A 23,796-nucleotide genomic window follows, 5' to 3' on the forward strand; every position below is an offset into this window, starting at 1 on the left:
ACTTCATCTTTCAACAGGATGGTGCTCCACCGCACTTCCATCATGATGTTCGGCATTTCTTAAACAGGAGATTGGAAAACCGATGGATCGGTCGTGGTGGAGATCATGATCAGCAATTCATGTCATGGCCTCCACGCTCTCCCGACTTAACCCCATGCGATTTCTTTCTGTGGGGTTATGTGAAAGATTCAGTGTTTAAACCTCCTCTACCAAGAAACGTGCCAGAACTGCGAGCTCGCATCAACGATGCTTTCGAACTCATTGATGGGGAAATGCTGCGACGAGTGTGGGAGGAACTTGATTATCGGCTTGATGTCTGCCGAATCACTAAAGGGGCACATATCAAACATTTGTGAATGCCTAAAAAAACTTTTTGAGTTCTTGTATGTGTGTGCAAAGCATTGTGAAAATATCTCAAATAATAAAGTTATTGTAGAGCTGTGAAATCGCTTCAATCATTTGTAATAACCCTGTATATATATATATATACTCCTGGAAATTGAAATAAGAACACCGTGAATTCATTGTCCCAGGAAGGGGAAACTTTATTGACACATTCCTGGGGTCAGATACATCACATGATCACACTGACAGAACCACAGGCACATAGACACAGGCAACAGAGCATGCACAATGTCGGCACTAGTACAGTGTATATCCACCTTTCGCAGCAATGCAGGCTGCTATTCTCCCATGGAGACGATCGTAAAGATGCTGGATTTAGTCCTGTGGAACGGCTTGCCATGCCATTTCCACCTGGCGCCTCAGTTGGACCAGCGTTCGTGCTGGACATGCAGACCGCGTGAGACGACGCTTCATCCAGTCCCAAACATGCTCAATGGGGGACAGATCCGGAGATCTTGCTGGCCAGGGTAGTTGACTTACACCTTCTAGAGCACGTTGGGTGGCACAGGATACATGCGGACGTGCATTGTCCTGTTGGAACAGCAAGTTCCCTTGCCGGTCTAGGAATGGTAGAACGATGGGTTCGATGACGGTTTGGATGTACCGTGCACTATTCAGTGTCCCCTCGACGATCACCAGTGGTGTACGGCCAGTGTAGGAGATTGCTCCCCACACCATGATGCCGGGTGTTGACCCTGTGTGCCTCGGTCGTATGCAGTCCTGATTGTGGCGCTCACCTGCACGGCGCCAAACACGCATACGACCATCATTGGCACCAAGGCAGAAGCGACTCTCATCGCTGAAGACGACACGTCTCCATTCGTCCCTCCATTCACACCTGTCGCGACACCACTGGAGGCGGGCTGCACGATGTTGGGGCGTGAGCGGAAGACGGCCTAACGGTGTGCGGGACCGTAGCCCAGCTTCATGGAGACGGTTGCGAATGGTCCTCGCCGATACCCCAGGAGCAACAGTGTCCCTAATTTGCTGGGAAGTGGCGGTGCGGTCCCCTACAGCACTGCGTAGGATCCTACGGTCTTGGCGTGCATCCGTGCGTCGCTGCGGTCCGGTCCCAGGTCGACGGGCATGTGCACCTTCCGCCGACCACTGGCGACAACATCGATGTACTGTGGAGACCTCACGCCCCACGTGTTGAGCAATTCGGCGGTACGTCCACCCGGCCTCCCGCATGCCCACTATACGCCCTCGCTCAAAGTCCGTCAACTGCACATACGGTTCACGTCCACACTGTCGCGGCATGCTACCAGAGTTAAAGACTGCGATGGAGCTCCGTATGCCACGGCAAACTGGCTGACACTGACGGCGGCGGTGCACAAATGCTGCGCAGCTAGCGCCATTCGTCGGCCAACACTGCGGGTCCTGGTGTGTCCGCTGTGCCGTGCGTGTGATCATTGCTTGTACAGCCCTCTCGCAGCGTCCGGAGCAAGTATGGTGGGTCTGACACACCGGTGTCAATGTGTTCTTTTTTCCATTTCCAGGAGTGTATATTCTTTACTGTCATTTCCTGTTAACAATATTAGCTTATTCCCAAGAATAAGCAGCTTTCACTCAGCTAATACTTGGCAGAAATCAAACCTGCATTTGGATCGGACTTCCTTAACTCTTGTGCTGAAAGGTGTATAGTATACTGCTGCATCCATTTTCAGTAAGATACCACTACAATTCAAAAATCTTAGCAGTAATCCACGTGCTTTCAAATCTAAACTGATGAGTTTCCTCATGGGTCACTCCTTCTATTCTGTCGAGAAGTTCCTTGAAAAATTAAGCTGATTCTTGTTGTATTGTTGATTTGTTTACTTAAACTTATGGCTTGGCTTTTTCAGGTTCATAAACATTTTATTTTTATCTGTTATTACTTTTATGTTGTAATTTCATGTACTGACACATTCCATGACCTTGGAGATTTGCTCCTCAATTTGGCCCTACAGAACTTGATGTGTAAATAAAAATAAAACCTGATTTAGTGAATTTATCTCATTTAGGGCCTATATAATATTGGATGTATGTTTGAAAAATGTTTGGAATCTTAACTTGGCATTTGTTTTACAGAAATATTATTGAATTTTGTGTGATACATGGTCGTTGCAGGCCGTAACTACATACCTAGTTTTAGATTTACAGCTGTTATCAAAGGCAGAATGTTACTATGGGTGGATGAATGTATATTTTTGAAGGAAATGCTTCCTGCTATTCAAATGCTGTGTCTTATCAGTTTTACATATGGTTACATTGGTTTCTCATCACACTGTGTATGTTCTACCTCTTTACTGAAATACTGTAACAAAAGTTTTCTCCGTAATACGTTCAATGTACAAAATCCTTGTCACTTACAGCAATTTTATGTTTGCTTATTCTGTTTGCATCTGAAGATTGTTGATTTTTTCTTATTGATGATAGTTATCTTACTATGATCTCAACAATTAAAAGTTTTCAAATATTTTTAAAAGATATTTACATATAAGAATAACAGCTTAAATAAGAAAGTAATTTTTTATGTAATTATCATATAGTATCATTCAGAAAACATTATAAAATGAAGGATAGAAAAATTATATTATTACTGGGAACAGAATAAGAACACATGGATTTTTCCAGCTTCTCTGTTACAAGATGCCTAACTAGCATGATCCACATTAGCAATCATGCACAACAGAGGAAAATTCATGCAACTTTGACCTCATTATTTTTAATGCAACACCCTGCTAACCAGATCTAAAGTTCAAAAATATTTTGGTATTCTACCTTGAAGTGTCCTCTTGCAACTGCATAGTGTAGAGGTGCTCTGCCACTGTGATCTCTAGCATTCAGTATCGACTTTTCACTCACATATTTCCTGATAAGTGTGGCTATAGATTGTGATGCCTGTAATAAATGAGAGGTATATAAAAATCTGGTACATGAAGGAATCCTATATGTTACATATTACAAATCACAAAAATTATAAAACACCATGATAAATACCTTATGACTGAAGATTCACAACAGATTATATTGTTTATATAAGTTCCTCTGATTTTATTACATTAGATTACAGTCAGTATGTTGTTAATTCCATAAATTCATTATTAGGAAATTATTGTTGATTTGAAACTCATCAGAAAAATCTAATTTAGAATGTATTTTATAATAAAACTTACAGCAGGATATCTGAATGATAGAAGAGGAAATATAGCTTTATCATATATTATGTGACCTAATGAACAACAAGTGATGAACTCAAATGGAAGATTGTACTGTTTGAATTCTTATTTGACATAGTACATCTCACATGTACAGTATAAACACATTAGATATTGGATAAGTCAGTATTTACATCTATACTAAATTGAAACAGATAATATACCTGAACATAGGGTACACAGACATGGTACAAGTAAATAACATTTATGGGATATTTTTGCAATAATAATATTCTTGGAGCAGATATAATTTACAAGTATATAAACTTTAAAGAGATAACTATGATTACATCACTGATATATACACTTCAGTAAAGGAATATCTTATTGTCTAATGACAATACTGAAAGGAGATGCTGAGTCGCAGATATGCACAACAAAAAGAATGTCACAAATAAGCTTTCGGCCAGAAAGGCCTTCATCAAAAATAGATCACAGACAGACACACACACTCACGCAAATGCAGCTCACACATACATGACTGCAGTCTCTGGCAGCTGAAGCCACATTGCGAGCAGCAGCACCGGTGCATGATGGGAGTGGTGACTGGGTGGGGGTGGGGATGGAGGGGGGAAGGAGGAGGCTGGGGTAGTGAGGGGGAGGGATAGTAGGGTAGGGGTGGGAGACAGTGCAGTGTACTGTGGAGCGAGCAGGGACGAGGTGGAGAGAGGGTGTAGAGCAGCTACGTGCAGTCCCAGGAGGTTAAACGGAGCACAGGGGGAAGGGGGGGGGGGGGCAGGGAGGTTGGGGGGATGATAGTGGAATAGGAGAGAAGTAAGAAGACTGGGTGCAATGGTAGAATGAAGGCTGTGTAGTGCTGGAATGGGAACATGGAAGGGGCTGGATGGGTGAGGTGAAGTTCCCACCTGCATAATTCAGAAAAGCTGGTGTTGGTGGGAAGGACCCACATACCACAGGCTGTGAAGCAGTCAATGTAATGAAGGATGCTGTGTTGAGCAGCATGCTCAGCAACAGCAGCTTAGCTGGTAAATTACATGACTGGTTTCACAGGTAGCCCTGCCTTTGATGCAATAGGTGACATTTGTGGCCAGACTGGAGTAGGTGGTTGTGGGAGGATGTATGCAACAGGTCTTGAATCTAGGTCTGTTACAGGGATATGAGTCATGAGGTATGGGGTTAAAAGCATAATGTAGTTTACAAAATAACAGTTTATTCTTACACCTGTCTTTCAGTAGATGGACAGCACCCAAAATCAGCAGTTCACAGTTTGACAGCTCATGTGTAAGACCTATGTAAGGTGCAGTCCCAGTGTTGACTAACACCACAGCTATGCATGTTCCATACATAAAAATATATCCACCAATTTCCACAATACTCAATAACATCAATATTTAATGCCTTTCAGGTGATTTCTGTGTATCAGATGAATGAACATTTTCACTGAATTGGAATTAACAAGAAGGTGTGAAATGTCATTGTCATCTGGCCGAGATATTGTTGCACACTGTGATTCTAATTATAAAATGACTTAATTTAACTACCACAGTATATTTTCCTCTGACAAATTGCTACATCACAATGCTAAGTGTGCATGGTGATTTTTTCTTGTAATAACTGAAATTTGCATGGAATTAATGTGCATGTTAGTGCAATACAAATTATGGTGTTGCATACTTTCTTGAGCAACACACCATCCTACATACAATTAGACTTTCAGCTTCAGCTGACCAGATGTTTGTACTACTGAAGAGAGACTATGAAAGCTATGTCAGTAGCACTACATATGGTGTACTACGGGTGAGGAATTGTCCCACCCTGGTCCAACTAGAACTCATGTGTGTGAGGATTGTTACACTCTAGAAATATTAAAAAGAGATTAAGGACAGAGAACTATTTATTTACAGTGGTGAAGTGACTGTTGAACAGTGAATATATTTTCATTTCGTACAAAGGAACTAAAACAGAGACACCATCAATGCCTGCAGAGTTTGAAATTTTTAGTCTTATTATTGCTTTTGTTACTTCATCTTGTGAGACAGTGCTTATGTACAATGTGCTTATTTTAAATTCGCTGGCTAGGTTTTCTTATTTAGGTTTGATTTTATTGTATTATCAGCAACACCTGTGAAATAGCTGTTAAATATGTGACTGTTATATTTTTGCGTGATGCTCTGTCTTCGTCAGATTCTTTTTTATGACACTCCGCATGGCCTTCACTTTATTTGCTGAATTCTAAATGAATTCATCATTATGCATCATTTTTGCCACTCTTTTTACTTGTCTTAGCATTTTGGAATGTTTTTTTATAAATATTTGTAATTCAGCAAGCAATTATTCATGTTATACATTTTATGACATAGTCTCTTCTTCTGGTACGAAACATTTTTTGTCCTTGAAATCTAACTGTTTGTTCTAAAATTGCAGCTTATGGTTCCCATTTTCTGTGGAAAAGCAACTTAAAAGAAATGGGTTAATGTGTCAATGAAGGAGTTAATTTTTACATCATTAATTTATATAAACCTGTGATCATTTTTTGTTTAATAAGTTGTTGAAGTAATTTATGCTAGCTAACCTGACTATAGCTTCTACATGTAGTTGTTTAAGGCATGTTGTTAACAGCACAGCCTTTTATTTTCAAGCTTAGTGTTTGAGCAAAATGGTCACTAAATCGTGCTATTAAAATTTTTTGTGAGAAGTGTTGGGTAAACTCTTCTGACTATAAACTCTACAGCTGTTTCTCACAGTCTGTTACTAGGGTAGCAGCATTTATATGTGCTGTCAGTCCCCTTCTGACTGGCAGAAAACATTGTAGCAATCTTGAAATGATCGAATGATGTTCACTTTTGTTCCAGAGATGCTTATAAGAAAGATTGAATAAAACTGACATCATTCTTAGTCAGTAAGAAAATAATGCTAATTACACAGGTGCATGGTGTCTGGTTGTCAGAAATGAAAATCAGCCCACAGAAGAAAAATGAAATAATGAAGACACCACGAAGAAAGCCACATGGAAAGGCAAAGCAGCTTCATTTCAGGTGTCTTCAAGATTTATATGGGATTGGTACTCTAGGATTGCTTTCATTAACCTTTTAATGGTTCTACTGCATTAGCTGCACCTTCTGCTGCCTCAAACCCTAAGTCTGTCAGTATACTTCTTCTCTTCTGCTCAAAACATTACTTACAAAAGAGAAGTGTCTGGTTTTGAGTGTCTGAATTTTGGTTCAGCTCACACTTTTAATCTGTTAGGATTCCCCAGTGTATCCTTTCTTCCACCAATCTTTATCCTACAAGGTATGTTAGATCACCTGTGTAGAATGTGGAGTGTAAGAGAATAGTAATGGTAAATGGCACATGGGAGATGGACTCTGAACACATCTGGATAACTCACTAAGTAAGAATATAATGTAATATAAATAATCCTTGGACTTCTTGGCATGTCACTTCAGGGTAAAACCTCGAGCCTTTGACAATTACCTACACTGTATTCATCAGGAGCAATTGACTGCCAAAACTGCTGCTGTAGTGGCCTTGTATAGCTCATAGATGACTTCTGATTTGTCTTTAATTACATAATGCTGTTGCACCAGCTGTCAACATCTGGATGGGTGGCATAATGTAAACATTGCAATGAATATCTCTGGCATCAAGAGCTCACCTCCATGCACTGCTAAGATTACACCTGTTGTCACGATTGAAGATCTCACACGTTCTTATTTTTACAGCCTCTTTAATTACAGAATCCCAGTGTGTAGGAGCCCGGGACAAAACTTTTGTTTTGTCGCATGGTATTTTATATTTGTTTGTGAGGTGGCACTCACCAGTTGTAGATTTCTCCAGTTCTTGATTTTTAATCTGCCACTGATGTTCTGCCACTGATGTTCTGCACAGTAATCAGAAATGGTGCAGACGGACAGACAGATGTAGCTGCTTCCACTCTCGCAAGGGATATTGTAAATCCCAGGGATACTGAGGCTGAGACTGTCCTTAACAGGATGTAGCATCTCCTTTATCTTCTTAGGAAGTCAGAAAACAGATCTTTTACCTCATCTTTCCATGACTCTGCCACCTTTGTTGGATGTAACACCACAGAAAGGAAGGCATACAATAGGTGGCTCATCACAGGGATGTTCAACAATTCCATGTTTCCTTTTCTTGGAAAATGCTGACTTTATACCACATAAACCATAGCCATTCTTTTCGAAAACATACTTCAGATGATTATTTTCAGAATCCAAGTGGTTCTCATCAGAAACAGTTTTTGATCTATGTACCAGTGTATTTATAATTGCTCTTTTTTGGACTGGAGTGAGAAAACCCTGGGCACTACGTGTAGAATGTACTTTATTCGTCTCATAACGTACTGTTAAAAATTTTTGTACTGGAGACACATCAAATTACTTTAAAAAATAAGGTTATAATAATTAACATACTTAAGCATGCATTTCTGAATGTTTAGACATGAACAATTAACAAGAACATATATGACACTTACAGTCATTTTGCAGCTTGCAATATAATTTATACAATATATTAACAATTTTGGGGAGAAGAGAAGTTTGTGGCACAACTTGACTAGAAGAAGGGATCGGTTGATAGGACATGTTTTGAGGCACCGAGGGATCACAAATTTAGCATTGGAGGGCACAGTGGAGGGTAAAAATCGTAGAGGGAGACCAAGAGATGAATACACTAAGCAGATTCAGAAGGATGTAGGTTGCATTAGGTACTGGGAGATGAAGAAGCTTGCACAGGATAGAGTAGCATGGAGAGCTGCATCATACCAGTCTCAGGACTGAAGACCACAACAACAACAACATTAACAATTTATTACAGAATACATAATCTTTATTCTTTCTTTTCCTTTCAAATTGCCAAACCATCCTGCATGAATTCTTCAATTGAATAATAACATTTTTCCAATAGTGTCTTAAATAGCAATCTTTTTAGTTGGTGAAACTCCATATTTGACAGATTTGTGTTATTTAATTTATTGTAAATTTTTAATCTCATGTACAATGGTTTTTGAGGGTAAAGTTTTAAATTATGAGAGGAAAGTTTGAAATAGTACTCTACTCACCAAGCAATGGCAGCAGAAGTAATCAGTAAGTAAGAGAATTGTTTTCAAAAGTGAAAGGTTTAGGTTTATATCATGGTGTGGCATATATTTTCAATCGTGTATATGGTACAAAATTTAAATACATGAGTCAGATTCAGTGAAAGTTTTTTATATGAAAATTGCTTTAACAACATTTCATGACTCTCCAGTTAAGGACAACACACAGACCCCTGCCTGAGGAAGGACTTGAACCTCTGACAGGCGGAGTTGCACAAACTGTAGCGAGCCACCTCAGACCACGCGGCTACCCTGCGCAACATGCTCAATGGTATACACTCTAACACAAAAGAAAAATGCATCACAAAAGAAGTATCCTAATGGAATGGAAACCGGTAGATGTGGTATGCTGATACAGACAAACAATTGATTGCAGTTTCAGAGAATTACGATGATTTATTCCATAGGAAGGGCTTCACAAATTGAGCAAGTCAATAATGTGTTGGTTCACCTTTAGCCCTTATGCAAGCAGTTATTCAGCTTGACACTGACTGACAGAGTTGTCAAATGTCCTCCTGAGCAATATCGTGCAAAATTCTGTCCAGATGGTTTGTTAGATCATCAAAATCCTGAGGTAGTTGTAGGGCTCTGCCAACAATGCTCCAAATTTTCTCAATTGGGGAGAGATCTGATGACATTGCTGGCCAAAGCAGGGTTTGGCAAGAATGAAGACGAGCAGTAGAAATGCTCACTGTATGCGGGTGGACATTATCTTGATGAAATGTAAGCCCATGATGGCTTGCCATAAGGAGAACAAAACAAGGCAGAGTATCATTGACTTACCATTGTGCTGTGTGGGTGCTGTGGATGACAACCAAAAGTGTCCTGCTATGAAAAGAAATGGCACACCAAGCCATCTATCCTGATTGTCAGGCTGTACTGCAGACAACAATCAGGTTGATATCCCACTGCTGCCTGGGGTGTCTCCACACATGTCTCAAGCCTGGAATCTCATTACTGGAGTAGAACTGTCTTCAGTGATGGGCCCCACTTCGAACTGAGCCCAGATGACCAGCCAAGATCTGACTGGAGACAACTCAGACAGCAGTGGGATACCAACCTGAAAGTTGCCCACCATACAGCTCAACAGCCAGGAGTGATGGCCTGGGGTGCCACTTATTTTCATAGCAGGAAACCTTTGGTTGTCATCCACAGCACCCTTATAGTACAGTGATCCATTGACAATATTCTAGGTCCTTTTTTTTTTTTTTTTTTTTTTTTTCCCCCACTTCATGGCAAGGTATCCTGGGCTTACAGTTCAGCAAGATAATGCCCACCCACACTGGCAAGAACTTCTACTGCTTCGCAGTGTGCTTGCCAAATCCTACCTTGGCCAGTAAGACCATCAGCTCTCTCTCCAATTGAGAATGATTGGAACATTATGGGGATTTTGATGATCTAATGTGCCAATTGGACAGAATTTGACACAGTATCCCTCAGGAGGATATCCAACAATCCTATCAATCAATGCCAAGCCGAATAACTGCCTGGATGAGAGAGAGAGGTGGACCAACACATTATTGACTTGCTCAGTTTGTGAGTCTTTTATTCTTGAATAAATTGTCCACTTTTTCTGAAACTGTAATCATTTGTTTGTACAAGTACATCACATTCAGATAATTTGTTCATGGTATGTCATTTTTTATTTTAGAGTATATTTTTATGTATGACAGCAACTCTGAGACTGCATGAACACTTACATTTGATTGCCTAATGACGCAATATGTATCTCTAAATAGTCCTGTAAATATAATGTGGCTAGATAAAAAAATCTACTCACTAAGAGGCAGCAGAAAAAAACATACAAATCATGTGTTTTCCCCAGCCACTGCTTCTTAAGTAGATATTTACTACCTGTAGTAGCCACCAGAAAGATCGCGGGAGGCGCACATTGGCACGGCGCGTCACGGGCGGTAGTTGCCGTAAGTAGAGTCCCGTCCACCAGAGGGCACGCGAGAATTCGGAAGCGACCTCTGCCGGCGTAACAACAAGAACAATAACAACAACAACTCCGGCAGCATGGGCCGTGCCCAGTCAGTTAACATCGGGCATGCCTAGGACACAGTCCCGGTCTACGCTAAGTGAAGTGCGACGTAACGTGAACAGTGTTACTACACAATTGGCGACGAGTAGGGTCGTTCTTTCGCGTGTTGCGTCATTGTTCCGGTTTCGCAGCTTCTCCACGGCATGGAGGATTTGGTGCGGGTTTTGGTGGCGCAGTAGACGGAGCTCATGGCCACCATGAAACAAGTGCTTCCGGCGTTGCTCTCCACGCCATTTGCTCCGGTGCAGTTCCCTCCTCCCTTTCTCCCGTATGACGAGACGGCGGAGGATTGGGACGCATATGAACATCGCCTTCGGCAGCATTTCCAGGCGTTTCATGTTGCCAATGCGGAGGTATGTTGTGATCTCTTCTTGTCTTGGATATCTCCCTCTCTGTATCAAGTTTTGCGGCAGCTAGCGCCGTTGCAGGAACCCTCGTCCTTGTCTTTTGACGCATTGTGTTCATTGCTGTCTTCATATTATCGCCGCCGCACCCATGTTGTGGCGGCTAGGGTCGAGTTCTATCAATGCAAGAAACAGCCCCATCAGTCTTACCAGGCGTGGGCCGCTACCCTGCACGGTCTTAGTCGCAAGTGTCATTTTGTCACGGAGCAGTCGCGAGAGTCGTATGCCCACGTTATGGTACGCGACGTCATTGTTCGTTTGGCCCCTGATAGGGAGGTTCGGCAACAGGCCCTGCAGTTAGAAGACCCTTCCCTCGAGGAAGTCCTGTCCATTGCTCAATCGTATGAAGTCTCTCAAGCAGCACGTCAACAGCTGGAAGCGTGGTGCGACATCGCGGAGGTTCAGGGCGGCACGGCCGCGTCCACTGTGTCCGGGGTGGACGACGTGTGAGCGGTACAATCCGGCCGTTACGACCGCTCCCGCACAACACGTAAACAGAATTCCGGCCGCCGGCCCCTGTTGCCATCCTGTGCGTCGTGCTATATACATCATGATTGGTCAGAGTGCCCCCGGCGTTGGGCCGTTTGTCGCAAATGTAATAAAAAAGGTCACATTGCTAAAGTTTGCCGCTCAGCCTCGAAAGAATCGAAGGAAGCAAGTACAGAGGACATGGACGTTGACATTCAGGAAGTTTCATCGGGCCAGGCTCCCGACACATCGGCACGCAAACTCTTTATCGAGGTGTCGGTTCGGTCGCGCCGGTTGCAACTGCAAGTAGATACGGGTGCGGCAGTTTCGTTGTTGAAAGCACAAACTTATTCCGACCTTGGATCGCCCCCGTTGGCGCCAGTTTACCGGCGTCTACGCGGTTATGGTAAACAGTTCATTCCTCTACTGGGTCAATTCACTACCGACGTGACTTACAAATCAGTCACTCGGCCTATGACTTTTATTGTTGTCAGTGATGCGAGCTCCGCTAACCTTTTTGGCCTGGATGCCTTTCAAGCTTTCGGTTTTTCTATTGCTGACACCATACAGTTGGTCTCCGAAGACGTTCCCTATCACTCATTGGAATCTTTGATCTCAGACTTTCCAGATATTTTTGAGGAGGGCCTGGGGCGTGTTTCCGATTTTGAAGCTCACTTAACGTTGAAGGCGTCGGCTCGCCCGCGTTTTCTACGCGCGAGACAGATCCCCTTGGCTCTCCGCCCTCAGGTAAAGGAAGAGCTAGACTGGCTGACAGCCCTAGGGGTCGTTCTTCCCGTTTCTTCCAGTGAGTGGGCTTCGCCCCTCGTTATTGTCAAGAAGCCCTCGGGAAAATTACGTCTCTGTGGCGATTTCAAGGCCACCATTAATTCCCAATTGGTGGTGGACACCTATCCTTTGCCTCGTGCTGATGAATTGTTCTCCGCCGTGGCGGGAGGCCAATATTTTTCGAAAATCGATCTGTCGGAGGCTTATCATCAGATACCACTTGATGGGGACTCCAAACGGCTGGTGGTCGTCAACACCCCGTTTGGCCTTTACCAATACCAGCGGTTGGCTTTTGGAATATCCAGTGCCCCGGCGATATTCCAGCGTTATCTTGAGCATGTCACTTCAACAATCCCTCATTGTATTAATTACCTGGATGACATAATTGTCACAGGCCGCAGCACGAAGGAACACTTGCACAACCTTCGTACCCTCTTTCTCAAATTCAGGTCTGTGGGCTTGCGTTGCAACCTGCATAAGTCAACCTTCTTCCAACCGTCCATTGAGTATGTGGGCTACACCATATCTCGGCATGGCATCCAGCCACTAGGAAGTTTGGTCCAAGGTATCGTCAACCTTCCTCGGCCCACTTCGCTGAAGGAGTTACAAGCTTTTTTAGGCAAGATAGCCTATTACCACCGGTTCATTCCCAGGGCTTCCACTATAGCCCACCCCCTGTACTGCCTTCTGCACAAGGGTGTTCCTTTCGATTGGTCGCCTGCATGCGAGCGAGCGTTCACCTCGTTGAAGGGCCTCCTCACTTCAGCCCCTTGTTTGGCTACTTTTGATCCCCATAAGCCGTTGGTCCTGGCTATAGATGCTTCGCAGTATGGGGTGGGGGCGGTCCTGGCCCATCGCAATGCAGATGGTTCCGAGCAACCACTGGCGTTTGCATCTAAAACGCTTAGTCCCACGCAGGCCCATTACTCCCAGGTGGAAAAAGAGGCTTTGGCCATTGTCTTCGCTGTTACCAAGTTTCACCCTTTCTTGTATGGCACGAAGTTTCAGTTAATCACTGACCATATGCCGTTAATATCGTTATTTGGCCCCGCCTCTCAGATTCTGGATAGGGCGGCCCACAGACTACAGCGCTGGGCCTTGTTCCTCTCTAAGTACCATTATGACATTCATTTTCGCCCTACAGGACAGCATGCCAACGCCGATGCTCTTTCCCGTCTCCCGGTGGGCCCGGATCCTATGTTCGATCGAGAGGAGATTATGTGTTTTCATTTGGATGTGGCGTCCCGCCAAGCAGTTGATGGCTTCCCGATCACTAGTTCTCGAGTCGCCAGGGAAACGGCGGCTGACCCGGTTCTCCGGCAAGTAGTTTGCCTCATTCAGCAGGGGTGGTCCTCCCGCCCTCCGGGCCGGGCCTCGGACCCTCTTCGTAATTATTTTCTTCTACGAGACCGCCTCTCTGTCTTAGAAGGAGTTCTCCTTCTGGCTACCGATGATACAGCTCCTCGCGTGGTTGTTCCTGCAGGTTTACGAAGGGAGGTCCTCACGTTATTACATGCGGGGCACTGGGGAGTTTCCCGTACTAAAACCTTGGCTCGCAGACATATGTACTGGCCCGGTATTGACAGAGAAATTGAGCACTTAGTGGCCGCCTGTTCCCAGTGTGTGAGCCAACAAGCATCTCCCAGGGCAGCGTTCTCTTCATGGCCGCCGGCAACCCAAGCATGGGAACGTGTTCACATCGATTTTGCGGGCCCGTTTCTCAATGGCTTTTGGCTCATTGTCATTGATGCTTATTCCCGATTCCCATATGTGGTTCGCTGCTCCTCAACCACTTCAGACGTTGCAATCCAGGCACTAGCAAAAATCTTTTCTGTGGAAGGTCTGCCAATCACCCTGGTCTCGGACAATGGACCGCAGTTTATTTCGCAGACCTTCCAGGATTTTTGTAGGCGCTTCGGTATTCGGCACGTTTGCTTTCCCCCCTTCCATCCACAATCGAATGGGGAGGCCGAGCGCATGGTGCGCACATTTAAGACGCAGATGAAAAAGTATGTGCACGAATTTCCTGCAGAGGAAGCCTTGACGTTTTTCTTGACGGCATACCGGACCACACCAATGGGCGAACGCAGCCCCGCAGAGCTCCTCCATGGGCGTCAACCTAGGACTCTGCTGCACCTCCTCCGGCCTAGTCCTCGCCAGTCTTCACAAAACGGAGTACCTGGCTTTCCACTGGGTATGTCGGTCTGGGCCCGTGGGTTTGGTCGCAATCCACGTTGGATACCAGCGGTGGTCCTGCACCGACATGGCCGCCGGCTCTATACCTTGCAGGCGGGGGATCGGGTGGTACGTCGTCACCAAAATCAGCTACGTCCACGTTCGGGCACCCACCCTCCGACCTCTCGGACACCGGCTTCCCATTGCCGGCACCTGTATTGGTTTCACAGGGGACGTTACCTCCTCTCCCCGCTGTGACTCTGCCGCACTGCGATGGTTCTCAGCCTTGGCGGCCTCCAGTAGATTCAGCGAGAGCCGCCCCCCCTAGCAGGCCCGGTTTCTCAGGGGGCTAGTTCACCTGTGGTCGTCCCTTCCCCTTCGTCCCCGCCACTGGGTCTTGCCCCTCCCGAGGTGGAACATGATCCGGAGTTCGACAGCTTGTCACCCGTTCTGTCCCGCGCTCCGGTTGTGGGAGGACGGGGGCCTCTTCGTGTGGGTCACTTCCAGCCGTATTCGAAGGTTCCAGCTCGAGGGTTGGCAGATCCCCTCGACTCCGGCCATCCAATGGATGTGGAGGTCATCGCTCCTGCCCGACGCTCCACCTTCCGACGCAGTGGATCACAGTGGCTTCACCCCCCCGAAGGAGGAGGCGTGCAGTAGCCACCAGAAAGATAGCGGGAGGCACATATTGGCACGGTGCGTCACGGGCGGTAGTTGCCGCAAGTAGAGTCCCGTCCACAAGAGGGCACGCGAGAATTCGGACGCGACCTCTGTCGGCGTAACAACAAGAACAACAACAACAACAACTCCGGCAGCATGGGCCGTGCCCAGTCAGTTAACATCGGGCATGCCTAGGACACAGTCCCGGTCTACGCTAAGTGAAGTGCGACGTAACGTGAACAGTGTTACTACACTACCCATATTATATTTTCAAACAATGATAATTTTCTAAATGATTCTTGTTGTATGAGATTTTATCAAGATTGGGACATACCATAGATATGAACATAAGTAACTTTATCAAGAAGATGCATAAGTAAAATGGTAGGCTGGTGCCCAGTCTACAATACATAACTTTCCCTCACCATTGGACTTAATCTCATGTTACTTGCTGAATGAAGTGGAGTCACTCCACATTTATCTGCAATATTTGGGTCAGCACCAGCATTCAGCAACATTTCCAGGACCTACAAAATAAAATTTTCTGAAATTGAGGGTTAAAGTGTGAATAATAAACAAATAAAAATAACACACAAAAATTAAATAGTAACATTAGTTGATATCACAATCCTTGTTACTCCTGCCTCACAATCCTTGTTATTCCTTACTCCTTTTCTGCAACATCAATTTCTTATAAGTCAAAATTTTCAATTGCTGTTCCCTCCCCTGTCATGCCTATACCTATCGTTCATTTTCTTTACCTTTTCACCACCTATCACCTTTACAATATAACAGCTTGTGTTCTAGAAACCCTGTAATTCATTGTTGGTTTTTTGCTATCTCTCTTATTGTAAATCTGAGAGACAGAGATTCAGTTGTGTTTCACAACCAGTTTCTGAGAATAAGTTGTGGAGAAATTTATAGAATATTTAGAGTTTAGGGTTTCTTCATTTGCAACATAAACCAGATTGTTATCTTATGTGGAAGTTTGTGGTATGACATGGGACTGCTGCACTGAGCTGTTTAGTCACTTGACCTGGTGGAGTGAAATGAGAATAATTACTGATGTGAATCAGTGAAGACAGAGAACACAAAGCTTTACTTCCTCTCTGCCACTTTTTACCAGTATTACAGCAGTGCAGCATTCTGTTACCTCCTCATTTAACACTACACACTGCCTTATATGTGCATAAAATCACAAACCTCCATGTAAGACAACAACCATGTTTATGTTCAGCTTGGAAAATCTTAAATTCCAAATATTGCAGTTTCTCCAAAACTGTTTATCAAATTGAGACAGTGAAAAGCCATCAAATCTGTGTCTTCCACACTTGTAATAACAGGAGCAGAAATGACTATAGTTCCACTTGAAAAAAATTGTTACTGGTACCAAAGTCTGCAGTCAATACTGCTAAGAGGAGAGACTATAAGGTGGCTAAGAAGGACCTTTTTTTTACTATTCATTTGAGTAGAGACAAAATTACAATACCTTTTATAGCCTACCAGGACTAACATGTATATCTAAAAAGAAGATTAATTAAAATGCAATTGCAGACTGCACTTGATAGAAGTATATTAAGAAAACGAAAAACAAATCATCCCAATTATTTTACGCTAGGCTGTGAGGGCACCAAAGTTGACATTCTACATCTTGCTTGTACCTTTGGCATGTTTCTACACACCATACAAGCCACTGTATGGTGTGTGGCAGAGGGTACCTTGTACCACTACTACTCATTTGTTTTCTGTTCCACTGGCAAATGAAGAGAGGTGAAAATAACTGTCTATATTTCTCTATATGTTCTCTTATCCTGTTTACGTGGTCCTTAAACAAAATGTACACTGATAGCAGCAGAATCATTCTGCAGTCAGCTGCAAATGAAAGTTCTCCAAATTTTTCCAATAATGTTTCACAAAAACAACTTCATCTTCCCTCCAGGCATTCTCATTTGAGTTCATGAGCATTTCTGTAATACTCAAGTCTTGATCAAACCTTCTGGTAAAAAATCTAGAATCATGTCTCCAAATTGCTTTGCTGTTCTCCTTTACTGACCCTGGTGGAGATCCTAAACATTCAGGCAGTACTCAAGAAGAGGTAGCAGCAGCATTCTATGTGCAATCTCCTTGAGAGGTGAGCTACACCTTCCTAAAATTCTCCCAATAATACGAAGCTGACCATTTCTCTTCCATCATATCAATCTTAAGTGCTCGTTCCTGTTGCACAGGAGTATTGTTCTCCACTGATGACAATCCATATTTTTCGAGGTTGCACAGGGGCTTTGCTTTAGGCAGTGTATCAAGTGCCAATTGTGTGTAAAAATGTTATGTTGATCAGATGTAATGTGCTTTGGAAGACATTATGCAGATGTGGAAAGATTCTAGCTATTCATTCTGTGGAGAAATTATTTATTCAATGTCAAATTGATGTGTGGTTGTGTAACATCTCTGACTCAGTACACAGAGGATTGCTGCCCCGTGAGACAGTGAGAGTTAGTATGCTCTGTATGCTTGTAGTGCTTACATGTGTTACTTATATGTGCTTACTAATAAATAGTGTGGAAAACTGTGTCACTATTCTGCTATCACACTGCCAGTACCCCATTTCCCATAGTGGCAACCCCAAATTTCCAGTTTGCGCTGCGATTTTGCTGTTAAGTCGATAATCTCCCATGCCGGTTACACCCTCAAGAATGCTGCTGTTACAAATGGTACAACCTCACCATTTTTTTTCGCAATGTCAAGAACATCTCTCAACAACTTTTCATAAATTCCACAAACATCCCATGTGCTAAATATTGGCCAAGGCTTGGGCAATACAACAGTGCCAAACAACACAGCAACAATGCCTTCACTGTTCACCACATCTTCAGATCAACCTCCCATTGCCACCAGTGGCAAGCAGCAAACTATGCCATGATGATTGTCAAATTTACCAAGTAACTTCACAATAAACATTCCATATTTGACACGAGTGAATCTATTCCTGGTGTTTTTGACAAAAGTGCAGCTGAGAGTCACAGTAAAGAATGGCCAGCCGCCTCCATATCAAATATTAATTTACATGCCTTTAATTTTTACATAAGATAAAACATGACGTGTTCCAATGTTAGTTATTATGAGCATTATGATTCTCGCATTAATGACCTGAACCATACAGTGCCACAGTGCTGTTACGGTTGAACAGCAATGGCCCATACAATACCACTGCATCATTCCATTCCATCTTCCATCTGCATACAGACTGTGAGATCGAGGTTTACATCACCTTTCAGTACTTCTGCATTCTGATTTTCCAAATCCTGTTCCAACTGTTGTGACTATGTGCAAGTACCGTGAGGAAGGCTATGACGTTACTCATATTCCAGCTGTGTCAGCCATGTCAGACATCACAATCGATTCACTTCCAATCCAGCACCGTAGTTGTCATTTGCATCACCTGCACCCAGCACCAAGACCAACTATGGACGCCGGGAACATATTTTTCACAATCTTGCCTCAGCAAAGTCAGATATCACTGCCTCCTGGTTTGAGTGATGTCACACTTGCATAACATGTGCCATGAATGACAGCACAATCACACAAACTCCATGAAAGACGAACAGTGGTGCTGGATAGTAAATGGACTACGCCTTCCTTCCTTATGGCACCAGGATCTCATATACACTCTCACATGCATTTTCTGGTGTCTCAGACACCTGACATTGGGAAAGTCATACCTACTGCATTGGACCCAAAACTTCTCACACACGCGCCCATTCTTTAAACAGTCACCTAAGTTCTATGCACATCGCTACATGATGCCGATGCCAGCCATACTGTTGTTCTGCATCGATTCTCCCATGATGTGGTTTGCCCTCAGCAAGTAATTGATGTCAGCCAGTGGCATCATTGGGGAAAACAAGAAGCTTGCCACTCTTCTTAACCACCTCAGACACAATGCGGACCTTATTAGCAACTTGCTTTAGTATGTTCCAGCCTCTCATAAATGTGAACCTGCCAACGCACTACTGCTACAACAACTGAGCAGCAGCTGCATCCCATCATCAATGAGACTACTTTGGGCAACAGAACGAGATCTTCGCTTTGCTTCCACCTGCGTGTTCTAATTGACTCAATGTTCCTGCCTGAGGGTGTGCTACAGACACTTCAGCTCCTAAAACTGCCACATAACATCCAAACAGTGATGCTAGTGCACGAGAAGGCACTGCTGGAGTTTACACTTGGACTCCCTGACAGAATGCAGGCCATATTACAACACCACATTCTAATCAACAACCAACAGCGCTATGCTGCAGTTGATGTCCAGTACGCCAGGTCCTGATTTTGCATGATCCCAGCTGAGCTACCTCGAAACTCCGTGCATCACCCAACGATGGCCAGACCGACCCAAACTGGGCTGTGCACCTTGACTCTTCCATCTCGAGCACCTTTCACAGCTCTGGTGGACATCAGTCGCCTACCACAACAGCTGAGGTTGTTACCCTCCCAGCTGACCCCGCCTGACTCCTTACATAAACAAAAGCTGTGTCAGCGAAGTGAATCGCATGTTTCCACACCCAACACACAACACTGACACTGGTGGTTCCACCCCAGATTTGGGCAGGATGCACAGTGCTGTAGACAACTGTGCACCTACACAAACTAGCTCGATGACCTGATATAGGCATATCAGGCCACTCTGCATTAACAAGATGCCTCTGCACACCACAACAAAACAATGCCAATGCAGTGCTTCAATGGACAGATGGTCCTCTACTATTCATCCATGACAGTTTCCCGCACGCGTACTTCCTCACTGATACCGGGTCCGATGGGAGCACTCTACCACATGCTCTCACACCTGCTACACTGTCACCGTCGCCACTGCAACTGCACACAAGCAATGAAACTGTAATCGCAGTTTCTGGAACTGCACACATCTCTCTCAAATTTGGCACAGATATTCAAATGCCTTGGACATTCCCAATGGCTGAGACAGTTGAACCAGTCCTGGGATCCAACTTGCTCTGGCACTACCAGCTACTGCCAGATTTAAATCACTTCCTCCTATTACAAAGTGATGGCCTCCGTCACACTGCCACCACTTGGCACACCACTCAACCTGGAGCTACAAAGCAAAGCACTTTTCAACCAGCTATGCTTAAAGGCAACTGAGTACTCATCATTACATTATGATAATGAGGTCATGTGCCTCACGAATGAGCAGCTATGGAGACGAATCATGGATGCCACTGCATCACTAGATGCAGCACAATGGCATCTCAATGACCTTTGCCATTTCGACACAGATCACTACCATGGTGCTCCTATTATAGACACTTCTAGGTTAGTGAAGTGCCACAACCCCCACTTGAGTGCACTCCTGAGACAATGCTGTCTGATATTAACAGCGATGGCAAATCATGTCATGCCTCACTTCCTGGAATCACTTCACGCTTCCCCATTAGACCACATACAATCTGTGCCATGCAGGATAGTACAGTCCAGCACATTATAACCACACCGATCCCCCTGTCCGTCACCCCCAGCTCCCAACAAGCTCAAACTGGCTAATGTTGCAGTGGGGAAACTTTTGTGAGCTGGCATAGTCAGGCCATGAGACAATGCTTGGACCTCCCCAATTAAACTAATTTCTACTGGGTACCTACACAGTGACTGTCGCTACCTCAGTGCTCATAAAATCATCAACAGTGACCCCCTTCTGAACTAGCTTGGTTTTTAGCATGTCTAGGCTGGGGCAAAAATTTTCTGCATCGTCACTTGCAAAACACTGTGCCTGCAAATTCCAATTGCAGATAAAGATGTACCAAAAACTGTAAAAAATCATGCCATTTGGTCTCTTTGAGTTCCTCTACATCCGTACAGACTTTAAAACAAGGTGCAGACATGGCAAAGATTTCTTCATTGCATACTGTTCAATTTGCCTTTTTTTATGCCTATCTAAATGATGTCATAATCTTTTTGCAAAATGAGCAAGATCTCAATGACCACCAGCATATTGTCTTCGATAAGTGGCCTTTCATAAAGTCATGGCAAATGATGACAAGTGCCAACTTTGGCAACCCTGCGTGACCTTTCTTGGGCATCATGTAAATCATCTGGGTTGCATCCTGTTCCTCAAAAAACTGACCAGATGCACCTTCTCCCACCTCCCAACAACCACCAAGAGCTGCTTAGGTTTTTAAGGCTCATAAATTTCTACAGGAATCAATTGCCACATGCCACTGAGACTTTGCTACCACTCACCCAAGAATTGCACAGCAAGAATACATCTGGTGAATGTCGTCTCTATTAGAAACTGCAAATGCAGGCAGCCTCTGACAAAATAAAAGATTACATGCCACAACGCTCACCACCCATCACTCAAGGCACATCTAATTATTGCATCTGATACTAACAATTACGCTATCAGTGCTACTTTACAGCAAGTGGTTGGTGGAATCACTCAAGCTTCTCACGATTTTCTCAAGCAAACTTACCATCACCGAAAAATTGGTCCACATTTGAACATGAACTACTAGCTATACATGAAGCAGTTTGTCACTTTCAATACGATGTTGAGGGAACACCACTTATGATATATAACGACCTTTTCCTATTGGAAGATGCATTTCGCAACCCTTCAATGGATTCTGCACCCGGGACATTACAACACCTAGATTTTGTAGCACAGTTCACTGCCTATTTGGGATATGTTATACTTGCTGATATTGAGGCCGACTGCCTTTCCCGTGTTGCAGCTACCTCTGCCCAGTTGGACTTTAAACGAGTCACAGATACACAGGCGACAGATGCCGATCTCCACAGCTTGTTTAACAAACCAGACACTGGACCCAGCATGACCAAACAAGTTTTTTGTGATGTTTTGAATGGAAGGGACCGACCAGTCATCCCAGAACCACTGTAGGACAATTTTTGACCTTCTCCACAACACTGCACATCCGGGCATTAATGCTACCATACGCCTCATCATAGAATGGTTTCTCTGTGCTGACATTATAAATAATTGTACCATGTCGACCAGTACTTGCATTCTCCACTAGCAGGCAAAAACTGGCCGCCACACACAGCTCCCCTTTGATAAATTCCCCATTCCAAAGGGGCCATTCCAGCACATCCACACTGATATTGTGGGGCCACTCCCCAAATCACAAGGTTACTTTTACATTTTGTCGATCATAGATCATGTGAGATGATGTCTGGAGGCCACACCCATTTCTCATTTACCAGCAGAGCAAAAACTTTCACCAACAACTCGATTTCCAGATTCAGCTGCCTGGCCTCCTTAATGTCAGATCAGGTTTCAGGTTTCACTGTTCAAATCCTGACAGTTCAATGACCTATGCCACATATGTGGATGCCACTGGTTCCACACAACTGCTTACCACCCCCAATCCAATGGCCTTGTGGAACGGTAGCTTCGGACAATGAAAGATGCTCTCATGCACTACTCAGAATCATGGGAGGAGGACCTTCCATGGGTTCTCTTAGTCATTCACATGGCACATAAAGATGGCCTCAACATGTCGGTTGCCGAAATACTATATGGCAAGCCCCTCACCCTACTTGCTGAATTTGTAATAAATAAAACATTCCCCACAGACCAGGCCTTACCAGACTTACTTGCACGCATGCGCACACACATACAAAACATCCACACTGCCCATCATATGAAACAACAAAGTTTTATTCATAAGGACCTGGCCATGTGTTCTCACCTAATGCTAAATACAGATGCAATGAAACCCACCCTACAACGACCATTTGCAGGCCCTTACTGAGTATTGAAAAGGCTTAAAACTGCCACAACAGACAGTCCACACCTCACCACTTCCTATGCATCTGCTAGTCAATTTCCATGATTTTCTGTCTGAGAACATATCCGAAGTTGCATGATACTGATCTCATGATTACCACTACCTACACAGATAGGCAGACAGGTGGAAGCACTATCACACACAGTTTTATGCACACCACTCCTGTCCCAGCAGAAGTTGACATTGCGGGACTCATTTACCATTTTTTAGCAGGCGGTACTCTCACTGTCACCGCTCTGACTTACGCCACCACCGGCCCCGTGACGTCTCCTGTGGATGCAACAATACAAGGCAATCCCCTCAATGGCACAAGTAATGGATAAAGAGAGAGGAATAAAATGGAGCAATGGAACACATCTAGAAGACTTAGATTTTGTATATAACCTTTGCCTTCTGTCCCATAGCATCAACAAAATGAAAGAGAAACTGGAAGATCCAAAATCTGTGATGAAGAAAGTTGGTTTGAAAATTAATGCCCAAAAAACGTAAGACATGCAGGCAAATGATAACAACACCACACAAAGCTTAAGCTTGGAAGCCAGATAATCAAAAGGGTGGATAAGTTTTACTACCTTGGAAGCATGATTACACCGTATGGTGGTGCAACATAGGGCAGTAACACCCTCATCAGCAAAGTCAAAGGCACTTTTACAACTCTCCGATCTATCGGGGTATTGAAGGAAATAAACACTGAGAACTAAATTGCAGATATTTGAAAATAATGTAGAATCCATGCTTCTATATGGATGTGAAACATGGAAAG

The 23,796-nt window shown here is 44.1% G+C and overlaps 1 protein-coding gene across 1 annotated transcript in view; it reads right to left on the reverse strand.

Annotated features, from left to right (window-relative positions):
* The window catches only part of LOC126243066 (serine/threonine-protein phosphatase 6 regulatory ankyrin repeat subunit C-like), a 293,793-nt gene that overhangs the window by 107,495 nt on the left and 162,502 nt on the right, over positions 1-23,796 (reverse strand). The window contains exons 10-11 of the mRNA XM_049948136.1: positions 15,642-15,743; positions 3,169-3,288 (exon numbers count right to left, since the gene is read on the reverse strand). Coding sequence (XP_049804093.1) covers positions 3,169-3,288; positions 15,642-15,743 — 222 coding nt within the window. The remainder of the gene's footprint in view (positions 1-3,168; positions 3,289-15,641; positions 15,744-23,796) is intronic.

The sequence above is a fragment of the Schistocerca nitens genome, chromosome 1 (genome assembly GCF_023898315.1).
Source record: "Schistocerca nitens isolate TAMUIC-IGC-003100 chromosome 1, iqSchNite1.1, whole genome shotgun sequence".
Lineage (NCBI taxonomy): Eukaryota > Metazoa > Arthropoda > Insecta > Orthoptera > Acrididae > Schistocerca > Schistocerca nitens.